The following is a 17666-nucleotide window of genomic DNA, read 5'->3' as shown; positions in this document are numbered from 1 at the left end:
ACCGGCAATATGCTCCGAAGCACACAGTTCTGTCCTTGAAAACAACAAGCAGTCCTGAGGCACCTTAGGGCATGTGTAGACTACATTCCTCTTTCGAAAGAGGGATGTAAATTAGACAGATCGAAATTGCAAATGAAGCCGGGATTTGAATTTCCCGCGCTTCATTTGCATAATAACAGTCGCGCGTTCTTTGGAAAAAGGGCTTTTTGAAAGTGAAACCACCGTCTAAATGCGGTTCTTCTGAAAAAAACAACAACCCTTTTTGAAAGATCCTGTACTCCACACAAAAAAAGTACAGGAACTTTCAAAAAAGGTTTCCCCCCCCCCCCCCCCCGAAAGAACCACTTCTAGATGGCGGTTTCACTTTTGAAAAGCCCTTTTTTGAAAGAACGCGCGGCTGCCATTATGCAAATGAAGCACGGGAAATTCAAATCCCGGCTTCATTTGCAATTTCAATCTGTCTAATTTACTTCCCTCTTTTGAAATAGGGGTGTAGTCTAGACATACCCTTAGAAACTAACAAATATATTAGATCATGAGATTTTGTGGGTAAAACCCACTTCATCAGTCCTGTCCTTGGCATCTTCCCAATACTATGTTGGTCTAACTTCAGACCAGGAGTGGTGGAAGCTCCTTAAAAGTGTGTGTGTGGGGACCGGCATCTGAACCATGGCCCCACCCCCTCACTGCCCCTGCCCCTGAGGTTCTACCCTTGTGCCACCTCTTCTTCCCAAGCCCCTGTTATTGTGCTGTCCCTTCCCCAACTCCACGTGCCCCTGTGCCACCACATCACCCAACACCGCATCCCCTACTCATTCCTCTCCACCCCTTCCCTCCCATCGGTTGCCCTTACAGCTGATAAAGTGATGAGGCCCCAGGGAACCATGGCTTCCCTGTTCCAGCACCCCCTGCTTCAGACTCAGCAGTAAAGGGAATTCAGCTGATCTCTGATCACCTGAGTTGGCTGTTCAAGTCCTTGCCTTGCCTATCAAGCTTATCCAACCAACCACACAATGGAGGTGCCAGTTGTTCTCATTAGCTTCTTGTAACTACGTGAACAATCTTTTCCCCCTCCTCCCTTCTTCTCACCCTTTCTCCCTTATTTATTCTTGGATCTGGACTTCTAATACTCCAGTCTGCTGAAGAAGTGGGTTGTGCTTACAAAAGCTCGTTATACCATCTACATCTTAGTCTTTAAGGTGCTTCTAGACTTTTTGTTGTTTTTTAAGTTTTTCCTATCAGGTCCTATCAGTCAACAGCAGTCTCCTTTGCAAGCCTGTACAGGCTTAGTCATGGTAAAGAATATCTTTAGAGTTAACATGGCCACAGAACAAAACCACAATATTTAGATGAATATTTAATCCATTTTGACATGGTCAATTATATTTACTATGATTTGCCCTTCTGTGAGCAGAAGCAGCTCCACTTACTTCAATGTGGTTGCAATTTCTTACATCAGGCAGTGCATGTGGCCTTTACTATTATGTAAATAGACAATTGCCCCTTAATTAATGATTTATAAACTCTGTTTATTAGGGTTGCCCTTAGTGCAATGCCATGTAAAGAAGAAAATATGGAAAGAGCATGTGTTGTATGTGCAGAATGAACACTGATTTCAAGGGGTGTGTTATAATAAATACATCACACACGTGTGTAGAGTGTGTAGTAGGTACCGTAATGCTGTAGTATCCTTAGTTCAGAATGCCACTTCTGGGTGGATTCTTCCTCATTCCAGGTCATAGAATCTTCTCTCTAAAACAAAGTTTTGTTCGAGCAGAATCTTTTTTTTTTCTAGAGGAAGCACTGTGAGCCTCCCAGAGTGCCCAGTGGGGACTGTCCTTTCACACAAGTCTGAGGTTCTTTGAAACAAGGCAGCAGAGAAAATAATAGAATAGATTTATATGAGAAAGGATCATTCTTTGGAGAGTGCACGATAGGCATTGACCTTTTGACTCAGGGAACAGAGTGAGTCACAATTTTGTTGTGGCTTTTTGAAGAAATTGGTAACAATCTATGGTGAGTGGGAAGATAAATAGGATTCTTTTTGGTTTTAAAAGAAAGATGCCTATATTATGAATGTGCAGAATTGAGGTTTTTAATGATAGCACATTAGTACAGATAGCACCCCCCTTACAAACATGTCATGTTCACAATTGTATATATATATAATATTTCTACACTCTCACAAGCATACCCCCATCTTCATTGCAACCTTATTTACAATTAGAATTGCCTTACAGTAGGAGTAGTTGCATTGAAATCAGAGTGAAAGTAAGATACTACTCACCAGAAATAAGGGAGACAATACTGGGACCTAAACTTCACCATTTCAGTCAATGGAAGCTTTGCTATTGATTTCAAGTAATGTAGGGTCAAACTCTTGGTTCTTAAGTAAGTAAAAAACATTTTTTAAAGATAAGGAACAGTAAAAGAGTATTTCAGAACAACAAATTAATTGTAGTGCAACTAAATGGTTGACAATGGCGAAATGAATTATGAGCAAAATGGTGATAGAGTAGGCTACGAATATTGGTAGCAGACGGAGAGAGACAAATAGGCATAGAGGAAAACAGATCATTTCCCATTTCAAAGGGAGTTAGCAGATTTTTTTGTCCTGTTAGATTCTCATTCATATAAATATGTCAAAGTTGTTAGAGGCAGAGTGATCATCTTGTTATAATGGAAATAAAAAAGATAAATATTTAACCTATGTTTAGAGAAAATCTCCAAAGGGCTCTTGGAGAAGATCCTGTTGAGACAAGGGACCATGGCTTTCCTCATGATTTAAGCAGGGATGACATTAAGATGCACTTAACTTGCTCAGTCTGGTCTGAGGGATGGCTTACTTAAAACACAAGGGATGGCTTGCAAGAAGAGTGTTAATAATTTTAAATCACTTTCAGCTATGCTGTTTTGACATTTATGTAGATTTTTCTAGTTCCTTTTGATTGCTATGGATTTGGGGGCAAACAGGAATAGACTGAGTCAAATGAAAAAAGCTTGAGCTGCTGTACTGAGCAATAGCTGGGATGTCAGCAGGGCTGGCCTTTGGTGCTATGTCTAAATCTACATGTCTGACCTATACAACAGTGGAAGGTCGACTCCAGATACACAACTCCAGCTACGTTAATTATGTAGCTGTAGTTGCTGTATCTTAAATCGAGTTTCCACACTGTTCACACAGTGGGAGATCAAAGGAAGCAAACACTCCCATTGGTTTCCCTTCCTCTTCATAAGATGCAGGAGTAAAGTACTACATAGTCCTGTATTTGGCACTGACAGGGGCATCCTCTGAGTTCGATTTAACGGATCTTCACTAGACACACTAAATCGAACGCCAGAAGGTCGACTGCAGCAGGAGCAATCTGTGTAGTGAACATGTGGCCTAAATGTGCTGCAACTATTACAGTCTTCTGGAAGGGTATTCAGTCTTACTGAACAAAAACATGGCCTCCTTATGAAAATAATCTGCACGTTTTACTTTTCAGGAAGAAAAAGGAGATCTTTGTGGTTGATCCTTCAAGCAACCTATACTATAGGTGGCTGACCATAATCGCGACCCCAGTATTCTATAATTGGTGTCTGCTAGTGTGCAGGTATGGATTTATATTTTATGGTTATTTGAGATTGCAGAAGGGGTGTCTTGTTTGTATGAAACTGGAAAAGCACACTTGGTTTTTTTATTTTAACAGAGTGCCCATTAACTTTCACATCCCCATAACTACTACTGCATTGCGCATTCACTAATCCAGTCTTTCCCAAATGGTGCTCCGTGGAACCCTGGGGTTCTGCAAAGTGAAAGCAAGGGTTCCGTGAGCACCTGAACGCTCCCCCGCTTAAAGAGACAGAGCCCGGTGCACAAAGATGCTGGCTCCTTCTCTGGTTCCCCACTGGGCTTTCAGACATCTCCCCTCCCCCGTTGCCACTCTGCTTTTACCAAGGGGCCTAGCAGCAGCAATAGCTGCTGGTCCTGCTTCTCCTGATCAACCCAAGATTTCTCTCCTCCCATCCCCCACTGCCGCTCTGCTTTTACCAAGGGGTCTAGCAGCAACAACTTATGCAGGTTTTTTTTGCTTGACAAAGTTTTTCCCTGGCTGTAGGAGTTCCTTGAAATTTTTCCGAGCTTAAAAGTGTTCCATGGTCAAATAAAATTGGGAAACACTGCACTAATCAATTTTCTTAAGGATATGTTTTTATTTTTTGACTGTTTTAGAAGTCAGGTACATGTTCCAAATCCTTTATTCCAGATTCTATGCTTCTAACATATGTAAATGTAATATACATACATGCCTACGTATGCATATCACACATGTGGAAATTATATCTCTGGGATAAAATTAAGAGCCCTTTGCATATATCATGTACCTTTGACTGTCTGGCCTCTGCTCATTAATCTGTCTCCCCTTGAACAGATTAAAACAGCTGCCATTTCCCACCTCTCCCTCCCCCCCCACAAGTATCACAACAAGCCAGATCAAAGTTCTACTCCTAGCCCTTGAGGTGTAGGACAAGTCAGTACTGCATCAGTGACAGGATTGTGTTATGGGAATCTTGACACCCGATCATGGGATATAAATAGGAGCTTTATACTGCTAAGAGGAAATTCCAGAAAGACGGAAATTCTTTCTGCGCCTTTAGCTGTAAAAGGCCCAAAATTCCCTGGGACTTAAAATCCTGATATTCTGTATAGAAATGCACATGATTCTGAAGAGTATTTTCTCCCTCCTGTATATTTGGACTCATGATACTAATGTAGCTTGTTGTTCCAGGCAGAGGGAGCTAAAAATATTAGCAATGACATTTAAGATGCTTTCTTTATATAGTTTTTTGTTAAAATATGTGTCCCTCCACACAGACTGGATGGAACACTATCAAGGTATTTTCAGCATTCATTTGGAATTCCCCACAGAACTTAACTGCTAAATTGGTGATGGTAAAACTTGTATAACACACCACACCATCATACATTCTCTGACTTTCTCTTCCATTTTGTATTATAAAAATATAACTCTTGTTAAAAGCTGTTTCTTCATGATGCAATGCAGTTGTAGCTGTGTCGGACCCAGGGTACTCGAGACACAATGTGGGTGAAGTACAGGTTGAACCTCTGTGGTCCATGACTCTTTGGGCCAGCAACATCTATAGTCCAGCAAGACTACAGATGTTGCTGGATCACAGAGCCCCACCTGCAGAGGTTGCCAGCAGCTGGCAGCCTATAGGACCAGTGGCCTGCAGGCAGCGAGCCTGGTCAGCAGGCTGTGGGGGGCAGGAAGCCCTGGCTGCCAGGGTGTGGAGCCCTGCTGGCCAAAGCAGGTCCAGCAGTCAGAGGCAGGGAATCATGCTGACCCGGGACGTGGAGCCCTGTTGCAGCTGGAGTGAGGCTGACCCAGAGCAAAGCCTCACTGGCCAGGGACACAGAACAAAGACCTGATGGCTGGGAGCCCACTGGCTGGGGGTATGAAGCCCGGCTGACTGCAATGGGGCTAGCTGCTCAGAGAAGAGCTTGGCTGGGGGCAGGGAGTCCCCCCAGCCAGGGTGGGGCCAGCAGCCTGGAGAGGAGCCCTACCAAAGAGCTGGAGGCAGCGGAGCCCAGCAGTGGGCTTGGGGAAGGGCACTGGATGGATCCGTGACCAGGAGAGGAGCCTCAGGAGAGCCCAACGACTGACCTCTCCCAATCAGGCACACTCCCTTGTTCGGGGCCACTCAGGTTCTGAGGGTGCCAGACCAGGGAGATGCAACCTGTATTATCTCCTATTGCACTTCTGTGCATGAGAGAGACAAGCTTTTGAGCTTGCCCCACAAAGCTCTTTTTGTCTTTCTCACCCACAGGAGCTAGTCCAATAAAAGATATTACCTCATATTCCTCGTTCTCCTTCTATATGAGGCAGCTTTAAAAAATCTAACAATTCTGACACTATTTTAGATTATTTAATGTGGAATTTAATTCCTTCATGAGAGAGCAGGTTGGAGACAAGAGCGGGCTGGAAAATAATGAACCATTAATGGTTTTAGCATCTGTCAGGGATGGCCTAGGATTAATTGGTCCGGTCTCAGGGCAGAGGGCTGGACATGACCCCTCCTTTCTCTTTTCAAGTTTAAATCTCTGCTTTTGTAAAATAAAAGCTGACAATGTGCATTTCATGCTTCCTGCATTTTCATAAGAGCCCAGAGTGCCTGTCACTGAAATATTCTCTTCTCTTCCTTCCTGGGATCAGAGCCATCCTGTCTATAGGACAGTTTGGGGTAGCTACCCAAGGCCTCTGCTTTGGGACTCCAATTGGACCAGGGCAGCCTGGGGGATGGCTTGGGAGGACCTGATGCCAGCAGCAGTGGCCAAGCCCGCTCCTGCACTTACTAGTTGGCAGAAGCCACGGGAAGCAAAGTGACCCACTCAGCCTACTCCAGTCCTGCATCTCTCAGCTGGATTAATGCCCACAAAACAGATATCAGACAAGATCACAAAGAGAAAACAGTTTCTTGCCATTTTAACCAGAAAGGACACTCTCTCAATGACTTAACCACCTGCATTCTGCTACAAAGACCTTTTACATCTGCACTTGAAAGGGAATCCTCTGAACTGTCATTCATGTTAAAATTCGACACTTTCCAAAAAGGACTCAACAAACATTTGAACTATCTCACCCATTATCAAGATAGTTTCCCCAATTATCACCTCTAATACCATTAACTCACAAACATCTCACTCTCCCTACCTCTAATATCATCAATTCACAGACACTTACCTTCCTTCCTCCCCCCCCACCCCACCCCGGCATCTCCCTCCTGTTCTGAAATGTGATTTGTCCTTTTCATATGTGTTCATTTTTTTAAATTGTACCCTTTGGTATATATGGTTGTGACTACTTTCTTCCACTATTTGATCTGAGGAAGTGGGTCTGGCCCACGAAAGCTCATCATCTAATAAACCATCTTGTTAGTCTTTAAAGTGCTACATTGTCCTGCATTTTGCTCTCAGCTGGGTTATTCTGCTTCATCGCAGTGACAGGAAGTGGAGCACTGTGGCCCCCAACCCACTCTGCTCCCTGGAGCACACTGATGGGAACTGGGCTTGGCAGAATGCAAATAGCAGGGGTGGATCACTTGGCTTCCCACCACCATGGTGAGTGCAGGGGTCCCTACTCCTGCTGCCAGTGCTAGCTCCCTCCCTCCCCTCGTAATCTCCTGGAACGTGTTGCTTGAGGGAGGGGGATTGGAGGAAAGGGTGCAACAGGGACAGAAGGGGGCGGAGCAAGGGTGGGAAAAGGCGGGGCAGAGAAGAGGCAGGGCTTGAGAGAAAAGATGAAGTAGGGACAGAGCAGGGGCAGGAAGAGATGGGGGTGTGGGTGGGGCCTGTGGTGGGTTGTGCTGGGCACTGCAACCCTGTAGGTGTGGTGCTGCCTGGGATAGCAGTTTGATTACCACTTGCTTGCTGCCATCAGAGGCAGTTATAGCAGAAGATACAATTTTACTTTTACAAATGAGGGACTTTTGGACTTATTGGACTTTATTCCAGTTTTATTTTCTCATTAAAGGTAGCTTTTAGAACAGTACAATTTGAGTCATTCCCCATCGGCTCATTCTACCTCTCTATAATAATTTCTTGGGTGATTTTGCACAGAACCTCTTTGTACAGTTCATACCTCTTCATTATGCGTTAGGATTTGTGACCTGATGATTTTCATCTTTCTGCCTAAAAAGTCTTTGGCTTGCAGCAAGCATCCTCAAATCTGTGCCTGCAATGGCTTCTGTGTGCCATCTAGTGGCTACAGCACAAAGTGACACTAAGTCAAGGTATTGCTCTAGGCCAGGGTTACCAATAATTTTTGATGGGGGGGTGGCACTCTAAGAATTTAGTAAGTGGTCAAGGGCCGCACTCTTCATTGATTTTAATGGAGGATGTGCAGGGTCTGGGATGGAGGGTGTATACAGAAAGGGGGTTGGTAGGGCATTGGGGCATAAGAGAAGGTGTAGGATGTGGAAGAGAGGGCATTGAGTTACAGCAGGGGGTGCAGTTTCTGGCAGGGTTTTGTGTATAGGAGAGGATGCTGACCTGGAGGAGGGATGCAAAAGGGGGTGCTGGGTCTGGGAGGTGGTTGTGACCAGAGGCAGGAGTGCAGAAGGGGGTGCAGAGGGTTTAGTTTGTGACCGGAGCAGGGAGTTGCAATGTGGGCGGAAGTGAGGATGTCAGATACAGGAGTCACTTATGCTAGGCAGCTCCTGCTCAGCTGCTCAGTGGGATCTTCAGGCAGACTTCCTGCCCACCACACTTCTGCACGCCACTCAAAGTGTCCGGCTACTGGGCCCAGGATGTGTGTCTCTGTGTAGTGCATGCCACAAGGAGAGGAAGCTCCACAAACTGCCTGCGCCTGTAAGCATGGCCCAGACAGCTCCCATTGGTCAGTTTGCAGCCAATGGGAGTTGCGAGGATTGTGCTGGTGGTGTGGGAGCAGCATACAGAGACCTCCCTACCCTGAAGTGTGCATGGTGCGGAGACAAACACTGGCCCCAGCAGCTAGCTGCTTTAAGTGGCGTGCAGGAGCACAGCAGTCAAGCAGCCTGCCTGAGGTTCCCACTGGGACATTGGTGGCCCAGAGTATTGTGACAGGCTGGATCCAGCTCATAGACTATATTTTGCCCATCCCTGCGCTAGGCACTCTTACCATTTATGGAGAAACGTATAGTAGTCTCCTTTTCCTAACCATCAGATGTGTAAATGCCAATACAGGGATAGAAAGGTGGTGGATGGCAAGCATGATAGAGGAGTAGACAGAGAAGAGTCATTTAAAATTAGTATGAGGAATTTTGACATGGCTGTTTCTCCAGTAGCAGGTGGATATTACTGGAGTATGTTAAATGGACAATCGGAGTCTGTGTATGAGAGTCATGTCAGACTGTTATAGAGACAGACCATTTAGCCTCTGGGAGACATGGGAGATAGTGTGCCCTGAAGGAGTAAGCCTTCTTTCAGTTGAGCCAGGAAGTCCCTGGATGGGATCTGAATGAATTCCTGTCCAGTTCTCCTCAGCTTGCAGACTTGATGCTGTGATGTAAAGTCTTGAGGATCTATGCTGAGAGGACTGATACAGAGTAACGTGTGTATGTGTGTATGTATGTGACATTTTCCCCTGCTATGTAAGACCTTTGGTTTCAGAAATGTCCGATTATGTTAAATCATTATATTTAAATTCACAGGAAATACTCCAGTGCAGACATGATGCCCACAGCCTGCGAATACCAGCAACAGTTAGCTAACATGCTTTTAGAACACACATATAGTACTCTCTGCACTTGCTCATACAAGGAGAATTAAATCTTCTGTATCTTTGTGTTTGTTTAGAGCCTGTTTTGATGAGCTACAAAGTAATCATATTATACTATGGGTGGTCTTGGACTACTGCTCAGATATCATCTATGTACTGGACATATTCGTCAGATTCAGGACAGGTGAGTCCTTTTAAATTATATGTTGTTTTCAGACATACCATGTATCATGCCTTATTGGATCGGTATGGTGATTGTCCTTGTAGTTCAGTATCCTCTCTCTAACAACACATAAAACTATATGCTTCTGAAGAAAACACAGGAAACTCTGATGTGGGAAAGTATGGAATAACCTGTGTTTAGAAAAAGCTTTTCCTAACACCCATCAATTAGAGATAGGATTATTCCCTGTCTCAAATCCTTTCCAAAGTTAAAAAATCCCCCACAATCCTATGTATTATAGTGGTGATTTTTTAAAATCCATATAAATGTTGAGTGCTGTTTTTTAATCCTGCTGATGTCTTGACATTAATTATAGCTTGTGGCAATGAATAATACAAGCTAATTATTCACTGTGTAAAAAAGAGCATACCATGGCCAGTCTGTCACTAAGAGAGTCACTGCTGAGAACAGTCACTGCTGAGAACTTTCCTCTTGCAGTGTATCGGAACCCAAACTTTCATACTATGGTGCATGCAATGTTATCTATTTTAAGCCAAGCAAATGACATCAGTAAAATGGTGACCACAGTTGCAGAGGGGAGGAAAAATCTGCTGTTGCCTTGAGAGACATTTAAACAATTCACAGCAGAAAGTAAATGCTTAGCCTCACTATCGTTCACATTTAGTATGCAACTTATTTATCAAATCAATGTAGCCTTAAGACTTAGATTCACCGTATTTCCACAAGAGGCCAACCCTACCCAAAAAGGTTCCCTTTTGCAGTGGAGTAATGTGCTACAAGGGGAATTTCTAACAACTGAAGAGAAAATAGGAGTTCCTTGGTATGGCAATGGATACAGATGCATGTGACTATTCTGACTATTAGAATTGTAAGGCTGTCACAGAACAGCTAAAATGCTGATTAAACAGTTTTGGGTTGGCTACAGAAATGCTGTTAAGTCTCAGGGTATGTCTACACTGCATTCCTCTTTCGAGAGAGGAATGCAAATACAGACTAATGAAATTGCAAATGAAGCGCAGATTTGAATTTCCCGTGCTTCATTTGCATAATCATGTCCAGGTGCTATTTCAAAATACCCTATTTCGAAAAAAGAAACGCTGTCTAGACACAGTTATTTCAAAAGAGAACCCTTCTTTCAAAATTACCCTTACTCCTTATAAAATTCCTCGAAAGAGGAATGCAGTGTAGACATACCCTCAGAGGGGTATCCGTGTTAGCCTGTAACTGTAAAGAAAACGAGCAGTCTTGTGGCACCTTAAAGACTAACAAATTTAGTAGGTTATGAACTTTTGTGGGACAAACCCATTTCATCAGATGAGTTGGAGTGGACATTACAGAATTGGGGATATATATCTATAACAGCAAAAGAAGTTACCTGTGAATTGTAGGACTCGTGTTAATGAAGCTACTTAAGTCAAGGTGGATGTGTCTCATTCACAGTATTTGATATGGAGATGCAAATATCAAAGGTGGGGAAATGCTACTGTGAGTCAGTCACTTCAGTTCAGGCATCTGCAGTGGTTTCTGTGAAGTGTGGGACTGTATTCTGTGAAGTGTGGGAAGTGTTGACTTCCATCAGCTTAAAGTAGGTCCTTTCACATCATGTCAATGTCACTATTTTGTAAAAGTCTCAGAGGGGTAATGGACAAAAACAAATAATGAAAGACACAATGTTAAAAACCTGTGTTAAACAATTGTAATGGGACTAGGATTTAGTGGGAGCCTTAAATCCTGTATTTATATATTTTTGATTTTCAAGAAACTAATTTTTATAAATTGAATTTGTACAAAATCAAGATGTGTATTGGAAATTCGAGGGCCCATCTCAGAGAACCAAAATGATTCTGAATAATGAAGTAGCTTTCCAGAGAAAAGAGGCTGCTCTGAACATTGTATTTCCTTTTGGAAACTGGGCTTTCAGCCACGCTCTGCAGATCTTCATCTGACAGCTCAGGCCCTTTTGGCTTGATTGCTGCTGGAATACGGTGTCCAGTTCTGCTGCTCACAGTTGAAGAAGGATGTTGATAAATTTGTGAAGATTCAGGGAAGAGTCACAAGGATGACTGAAGCCTGAAGGATTACAAATCTTACCTGATACTGATAGACTGTAGCTCCATTCATTTAGCTTAACAAAGAGACGATTAAGGGGTGACTGATTATCTTGGATCTGGATTTATTATACTCTTGTCATCTGAAGAAGTGGGCTGTGCCCACAAAAGCCCATGATACCATCTACACATTTTGTTAGTCTTTAAGGTGCTACTAGACTATATGTTGTTTTTTTAATTTTTTTATAGTTAGTAAGTAGCTACATGGTGACCAAATATTTAATAATGAGTCATTCAATTGAGCAGAGAAAGGTATAATACGATCCAATGGCTTGAAACTGGAGCTAGACAAATTCAGAATGGAACCTAACGTGTAAATTTTTAAGCATGAGAATAATTAACCATTGAAACAATTTACCAAGGGGCCTGGTTGATTCTCCATCACTGACTATTTTTAAGTCAGGATTGGGTGTTTTTCTAAAATATCTGCTGTTGGAATTATTGTGGGGAAGTTCTCTGGCTTGTGTTATACAGGTCAAACTAAATGGTCACAATGCTCACTTCTGGCTGTAGCCTCTATAAATCTATGAGTAAGTGCAGGCACATTGATGGGACTGGGACAGAAGGGGCAGTTGTCCTGGGGCCTGGTGATTCAAAGGGGCCCAGGGCTCCCAGCTGCTGCTGCTGCAGGTTAAGATCCTGATGCTCTACTGACCGAGCTCGTCAGGCTTGCTAGAATGCTTACCACAGTGGAGTTCCATTCTTGGGTGAGGCCTCTATGTGCTACTGTAATTCTGTTACTCCAATTTGGACCTCTCTGGTCTTGCACCCTCAGGACTTGAGCCATCCAGAAAGAGGGAGGTTGCCGGACCAGGGGAGGTCAGGGCTCCGACTGTCCCAGGGCTCCCCATCTGGCCGCTGGTCTGACTAGTGCCCTCCCCCTGGCCTGCTAGCAGAGCTCCACGCAGGGCTGCAGCCCAGCTCAGACTGGCGGGACTCTCTACCCACAGCCACCAGGGCTCGCTGCACCCATGGTCACAGGGGCTCCCTGCCCCCGGATGGTGGAGCTTTGCTGCCAGCCACAGGGGTCCTCTGCTTTTGGACAGCAGCAGCTCCATGCCTGTGGCTGCTAGGGCTCCCTATCCCCTATCCCCAGCTCCACAGCCCTGGCCAGTCGTGGCTCTGTGGCTCCGGTTGGCAGCGGCTTCAGGGATGGTAGGGCTCACATCCTGGCTGGCTTCCTGCCCCCAGGCCACTGCCTCTGCAGGGTGCCTGCTGCCAGACTGGCTGAGCTCTCGGCCGCTGACAACCTCTGTGGCTGGGACTCTAGTCCAGCAATATCCGTGGTCCTTGCGGACCATGGATGTTGCCAGACCAGAGAGTCCTGGACAACTGAGGTTCAGCCTGTGGTAAATATGAAACTTATGCAATATCTTTTTTATTAAACATACTAGAAACCTATGGAGAGTACATTAATGTATGATAAGTTTCAAATCCAATAATGTCTTCAGTATTTGCAAGCAAACAAGAATCCTTCAGGCATAAGTTATGAAATGTTTCTGACTAATTATAGGTTTGTAGCCCATTTTGTTATGTATTCTAACAGAGAACTTTTTTTAAAATTCTTTTAAGGCTTTCTTGAACAAGGCTTACTAGTTCAAGATGAAAAGAAATTAAGAAAACATTACACTACTACTGTACAGTTCAGATTGGATGTGCTCTCTCTTTTACCAACAGACCTGGCATATTTAAAACTTGGGCTGAACTACCCTGAACTACGTTTTAATCGCTTGCTGAGGTTTGCCAGGCTATTTGAGTTTTTTGATCGCACAGAAACCAGGACAAACTATCCAAATATGTTTCGGATTGGAAATCTTGTCTTGTACATTCTCATAATCATCCACTGGAATGCATGCATATATTATGCAATTTCAAAGCTTATTGGGTTTGGGACTGACTCCTGGGTTTATCCCAATGTGACCCACCCAGAATATGGACGTCTGTCCAGAAAGTATATTTACTGTTTGTATTGGTCAACACTGACACTGACGACAATTGGAGAAACCCCACCTCCGGTGAAAGATGAAGAGTATCTCTTTGTGGTCATTGACTTCTTGGTGGGTGTGCTGATCTTTGCTACCATTGTTGGTAATGTAGGCTCTATGATTTCCAACATGAATGCTTCCAGGGCAGAGTTCCAGGCCAAAGTTGATTCCATAAAACAGTATATGCATTTCCGAAAGGTGACAAAGGATTTGGAGGCCAGGGTCATTAAGTGGTTTGATTACCTCTGGACCAATAAGAAAACAGTAGATGAGAAGGAAGTTCTTAAAAACCTGCCTGATAAACTTAAGGCTGAAATTGCTATCAACGTCCATCTGGATACGCTAAAGAAAGTGCGCATCTTCCAGGATTGTGAAGCTGGACTTCTTATTGAGCTAGTGCTGAAGCTGAGACCTACAGTCTTTAGTCCTGGAGATTACATCTGCAAAAAGGGGGATATTGGGAGGGAAATGTATATCATTAAGGAGGGGAAGTTGGCTGTGGTGGCAGATGATGGCATAACACAGTTTGTTGTCCTAAGCGATGGCAGCTACTTTGGTGAAATCAGCATTTTAAACATCAAGGGTAGCAAATCTGGTAACAGGAGGACAGCCAACATCAGAAGCATTGGTTATTCTGATCTGTTCTGTTTATCCAAAGACGATTTGATGGAAGCCCTCACTGAATATCCTGATGCCAAAAAGGCGTTGGAAGAGAAAGGGCGGCAAATTCTGTTGAAAGACAATTTAATAGATGAGGAGGCAGCAAAAGCAGGAGCTGACCCTAAAGACTTGGAAGAAAAAGTGGAAAGACTTGAAAGTGCACTGGACAGTCTACAGACTAGGTTTGCTAGGCTAATGGCAGAATACAACTCAGCCCAACTCAAAGTAAAACAGAGACTCACCAAAGTGGAAAACAAAGTGAAGAAATATGGAAGTGGCTTCTTATCTGATGGAGGGGAAGAGTCTATAAAAACCGAGGAAGTTGAGAAAAAGAATTAATAGTTCATTTATATTCCCTCATTTAATCTAGAATATTGCAGCCTGTAAAGCCATAAATATATATAAGCATATTATATATGTGAAAACACACACACTCTTATTTTTATATGGACTCCAAGAGAATGGTTTTTAGAGTTTTTAATTAAAGCAATATTTTCTTGTAAATAGGAAATTGTTACCTTTTATCTTGTTTTTAGGAGGAGACTTTGGATTGTCATTTGGGTCTTTTGTACTTATGACATGTTTCTTACAAGTCATGCTCAGATTATCTTTAATGTGGTATGTAAAGGTTTTTTCTTGACCATTTAATTTTTGTTTATCTTTTTCCATGCTCTTATTGTTAAGGAAATTATGTGTAAAGTATGGAGTCTGCCAGAATGAGGAGACTGATCTGTATATATCCACACCCTCTACCTTGGTACGCTAGTAGTCTGCTGAATACATGTAGTAAATCCACACTACCCATCAATGCACTTTGCACATGTGAAAGAACCTGGTTTAAAAGAAAGTCTGTCTTTGCTATATAACATATCACATGATGTAAAATACCCAGTTATTTGAATGCCACAGATGTTGAAATGACTCCTGTTTGCTGTACTATGCTGTGGTCATTGGACGTCTTTATAATGCAAGCAAACGGTGCTTAATTTACCTTGAATGAAACTCTATTATAGTTTCTCCACTTTGCAACTATTATGTTAACTGGAGTGCATTAACGGTTTCCTAGCCCTGTCCATTCTGGGAAAATCCTTGCATGAAGGGAAGCCCAAAGAGGTTGGCAGTCCTGGCAGCATGGCTTCATTAAAGCTGAAAAAAGATATAGCGACCCACCCACAAAGCCATCTGCCTTCATACTGAGGGCCTGCTCTCCATCCCCTGGTATTTCATCAGGCTTTGGAGGCAGAACTGTGGCATTTAATGCATGGGGGCACCCCCTATTGCAGAAAATGTTGTGAGGGAGGAGCAGATTTTTCTGCTCTGATTTTCTACACAGATCTCCATTTGCAAGTATTTCTACAGAGGAGGAAGATCCTGGTTCCTGCTAGGAGGCATGTCCTGAAATTCAGCCTAAGATTTCCTTCATCTTATTACTCCTGGTGATAAGCCCCTCATGCCAGCCTAAAGATTTCCTCTCTCTTCTTGAAATTTACAGCTTTTAGATATCTGTTACCATGGCTCATCATTACTAAGCTAAGACAGACAAAATTTACTTGTAATTTTCCTCAAGACAACCCTTTCAGGCTCCTAGTCATTCTATTTGCTCCCCCCTTCTAAAATTGCTCTAAGGCTGTGTCTAGACTGGCCAGTTTTTCCGGAAAATCAGCTGCTTTTCCGGAAAAACTTGCCAGCTGTTTACACTGGCCGCTTGAATTTCCGCAAAAGCACTGACTTCCTACTGTAAGAAATCAGTGATTTTTGCGGAAATACTATGCTGCTCCCGTTCGGGCAAAAGTCCCTTTTGTGCAAAACTTTTGCGCAAAAGGGCCAGTGTAGACAGCTGAGATTTGTTTTGCGCAAAAAAGCCCCAACCGCGAAAATGGCGTTCGGGGCTTTTTTGCGGAAAAGCGCATCTAGATTGGCCAAGGACGCTTTTCCGCAAAAAGTGATTTGCGGAAAAGCGCCCATGCCAATCTAGATGCTGTTTTCCGAAAATGCTTTTAACGGAAAACTTTTCTGTTAAAAGCATTTCTGGAAAATCCTGCCAGTCTAGACATAGCCTAGGAGTCTAGGTTGACACTTAGCTTTCTGGTGAATACACTATCTCAGGTGCAATCATGCTAGCACTGCATTTAAGCAGAATTTTATTGAGGATTTTTACTGCCAACATATTATAGACCATGAAATTAGGCTATTTTAGCACTAGAGGGCTTCTACTATGCACTGAGCTCCAGCTGCTAGTACTGGTGTGGGTGGGGAGGTAGGGGACTTCCTCTTTCCTGCAGGAGGCTACTTCTGGTGCTAGGTCAGACTCACAGTGCATCTTGAGAAACCACAGAAACAGCGATTTGCTGGTTGATGCTCATAAATAGTTCAGGTCTGCCTCTTCAGCTTGTCAGCTGGATTACATTTAGCCTATATTAGTTTCTGCTTATTTTAATAGTCACTGCATGAAAGTTCTTTCAGCTTCAATCTTTGTGTTGGTACTGTTTCATTAATGTTTTATGTGTCTGATGTGCACAACTGTGGATCATAAAAGTTTGCATCTTTAATATATTGTGGTGATAAAATCAATTTTTCTTCATGTTGGAACAAATATGGTCTCTTAAATCATATTTAGAAGTTGTTACTCTTTTCATAGATATACCAAGCCAGTAACAAAAGTAAACTTCTGTCTTACTATACTAGTTAATAAGTCGTCAAAAATGCAGTCTTTTTAGGTAGTCCAGCCCTTATTTCACCCCTCCCCTATCTCCACCACTAGGCTGCATGATGAGTGATTACTAAAAACCAATGTCTCCAAATAAAGGTTTCTCCTGATCTCAAGAGATTAGCCACATAGCCAGGTCAATATCTAACTCAGATCTTACCAATTCTTTAGTAACCTAAAATCTCAAGGTTTATTTATAAGAAAAAGAAGAGAGTTAAAAATGGTTAATAGATTATATACATACAATCATTGCAAAGTTCCTGTAGCAGTAGTGCCATAGATTGATGGTTTGTAAAGTTGCTGGGAACTTCCAGAAGATTGCAAGGTCCTCTGTTCCTAGATTGGAATCTTCCTTCGTGTTCTTAGTCCATAGAATCAGAGCAGGAAAGAGGAAACATGGTGATGATTCTAGAGTCTTTTATATCCTCTATCATGTGAGTGGAATTTCATTGTCCCCCCAAAAGCACAGCACAATTCATGAGAAAGTACACAAGATGGAATCCAGGGTCACATGCACATTTCATATTAGCATGCCACATACACTTACATCACTTCTGGTAGTCATTTGCCATTTGGGGGCTAAGGAATCCACAGGAAGACATGCTGGGTGGGACGAGTTTCTTATGTGGCCCACTGGGAGAGTTAATTGTCTTTAGTGGGACATCAACACAAAGCTGACCGATGTCAAGGTAGATTTTACATGGTGGGTGTTACTCTAGGCACAAACACATTTGGGATACAGATCTATAGGTGAAATTCGTA

General features: G+C 43.2%; 1 protein-coding gene across 1 annotated transcript in view; it reads left to right on the top strand.

Annotated features, from left to right (window-relative positions):
• CNGA3 (cyclic nucleotide gated channel subunit alpha 3) overlaps positions 1 to 15098 on the top strand; it is a 42689-nt gene extending 27591 nt beyond the window's left edge. The window contains exons 6-8 of the mRNA XM_006137386.5: positions 3489 to 3596; positions 9338 to 9444; positions 13125 to 15098. Coding sequence (XP_006137448.3) covers positions 3489 to 3596; positions 9338 to 9444; positions 13125 to 14536 — 1627 coding nt within the window. The 3' untranslated portion in view covers positions 14537 to 15098. The remainder of the gene's footprint in view (positions 1 to 3488; positions 3597 to 9337; positions 9445 to 13124) is intronic.
• The last annotated feature ends 2568 nt before the right edge of the window (positions 15099 to 17666 follow it).

Source organism: Pelodiscus sinensis, chromosome 1 (genome assembly GCF_052426305.1).
Source record: "Pelodiscus sinensis isolate ZL-2025 chromosome 1, ASM5242630v1, whole genome shotgun sequence".
Lineage (NCBI taxonomy): Eukaryota > Metazoa > Chordata > Testudines > Trionychidae > Pelodiscus > Pelodiscus sinensis.
Note: the sequence above shows the minus strand (reverse complement) of the source record. Positions and strands in the feature narration are given on the sequence as shown.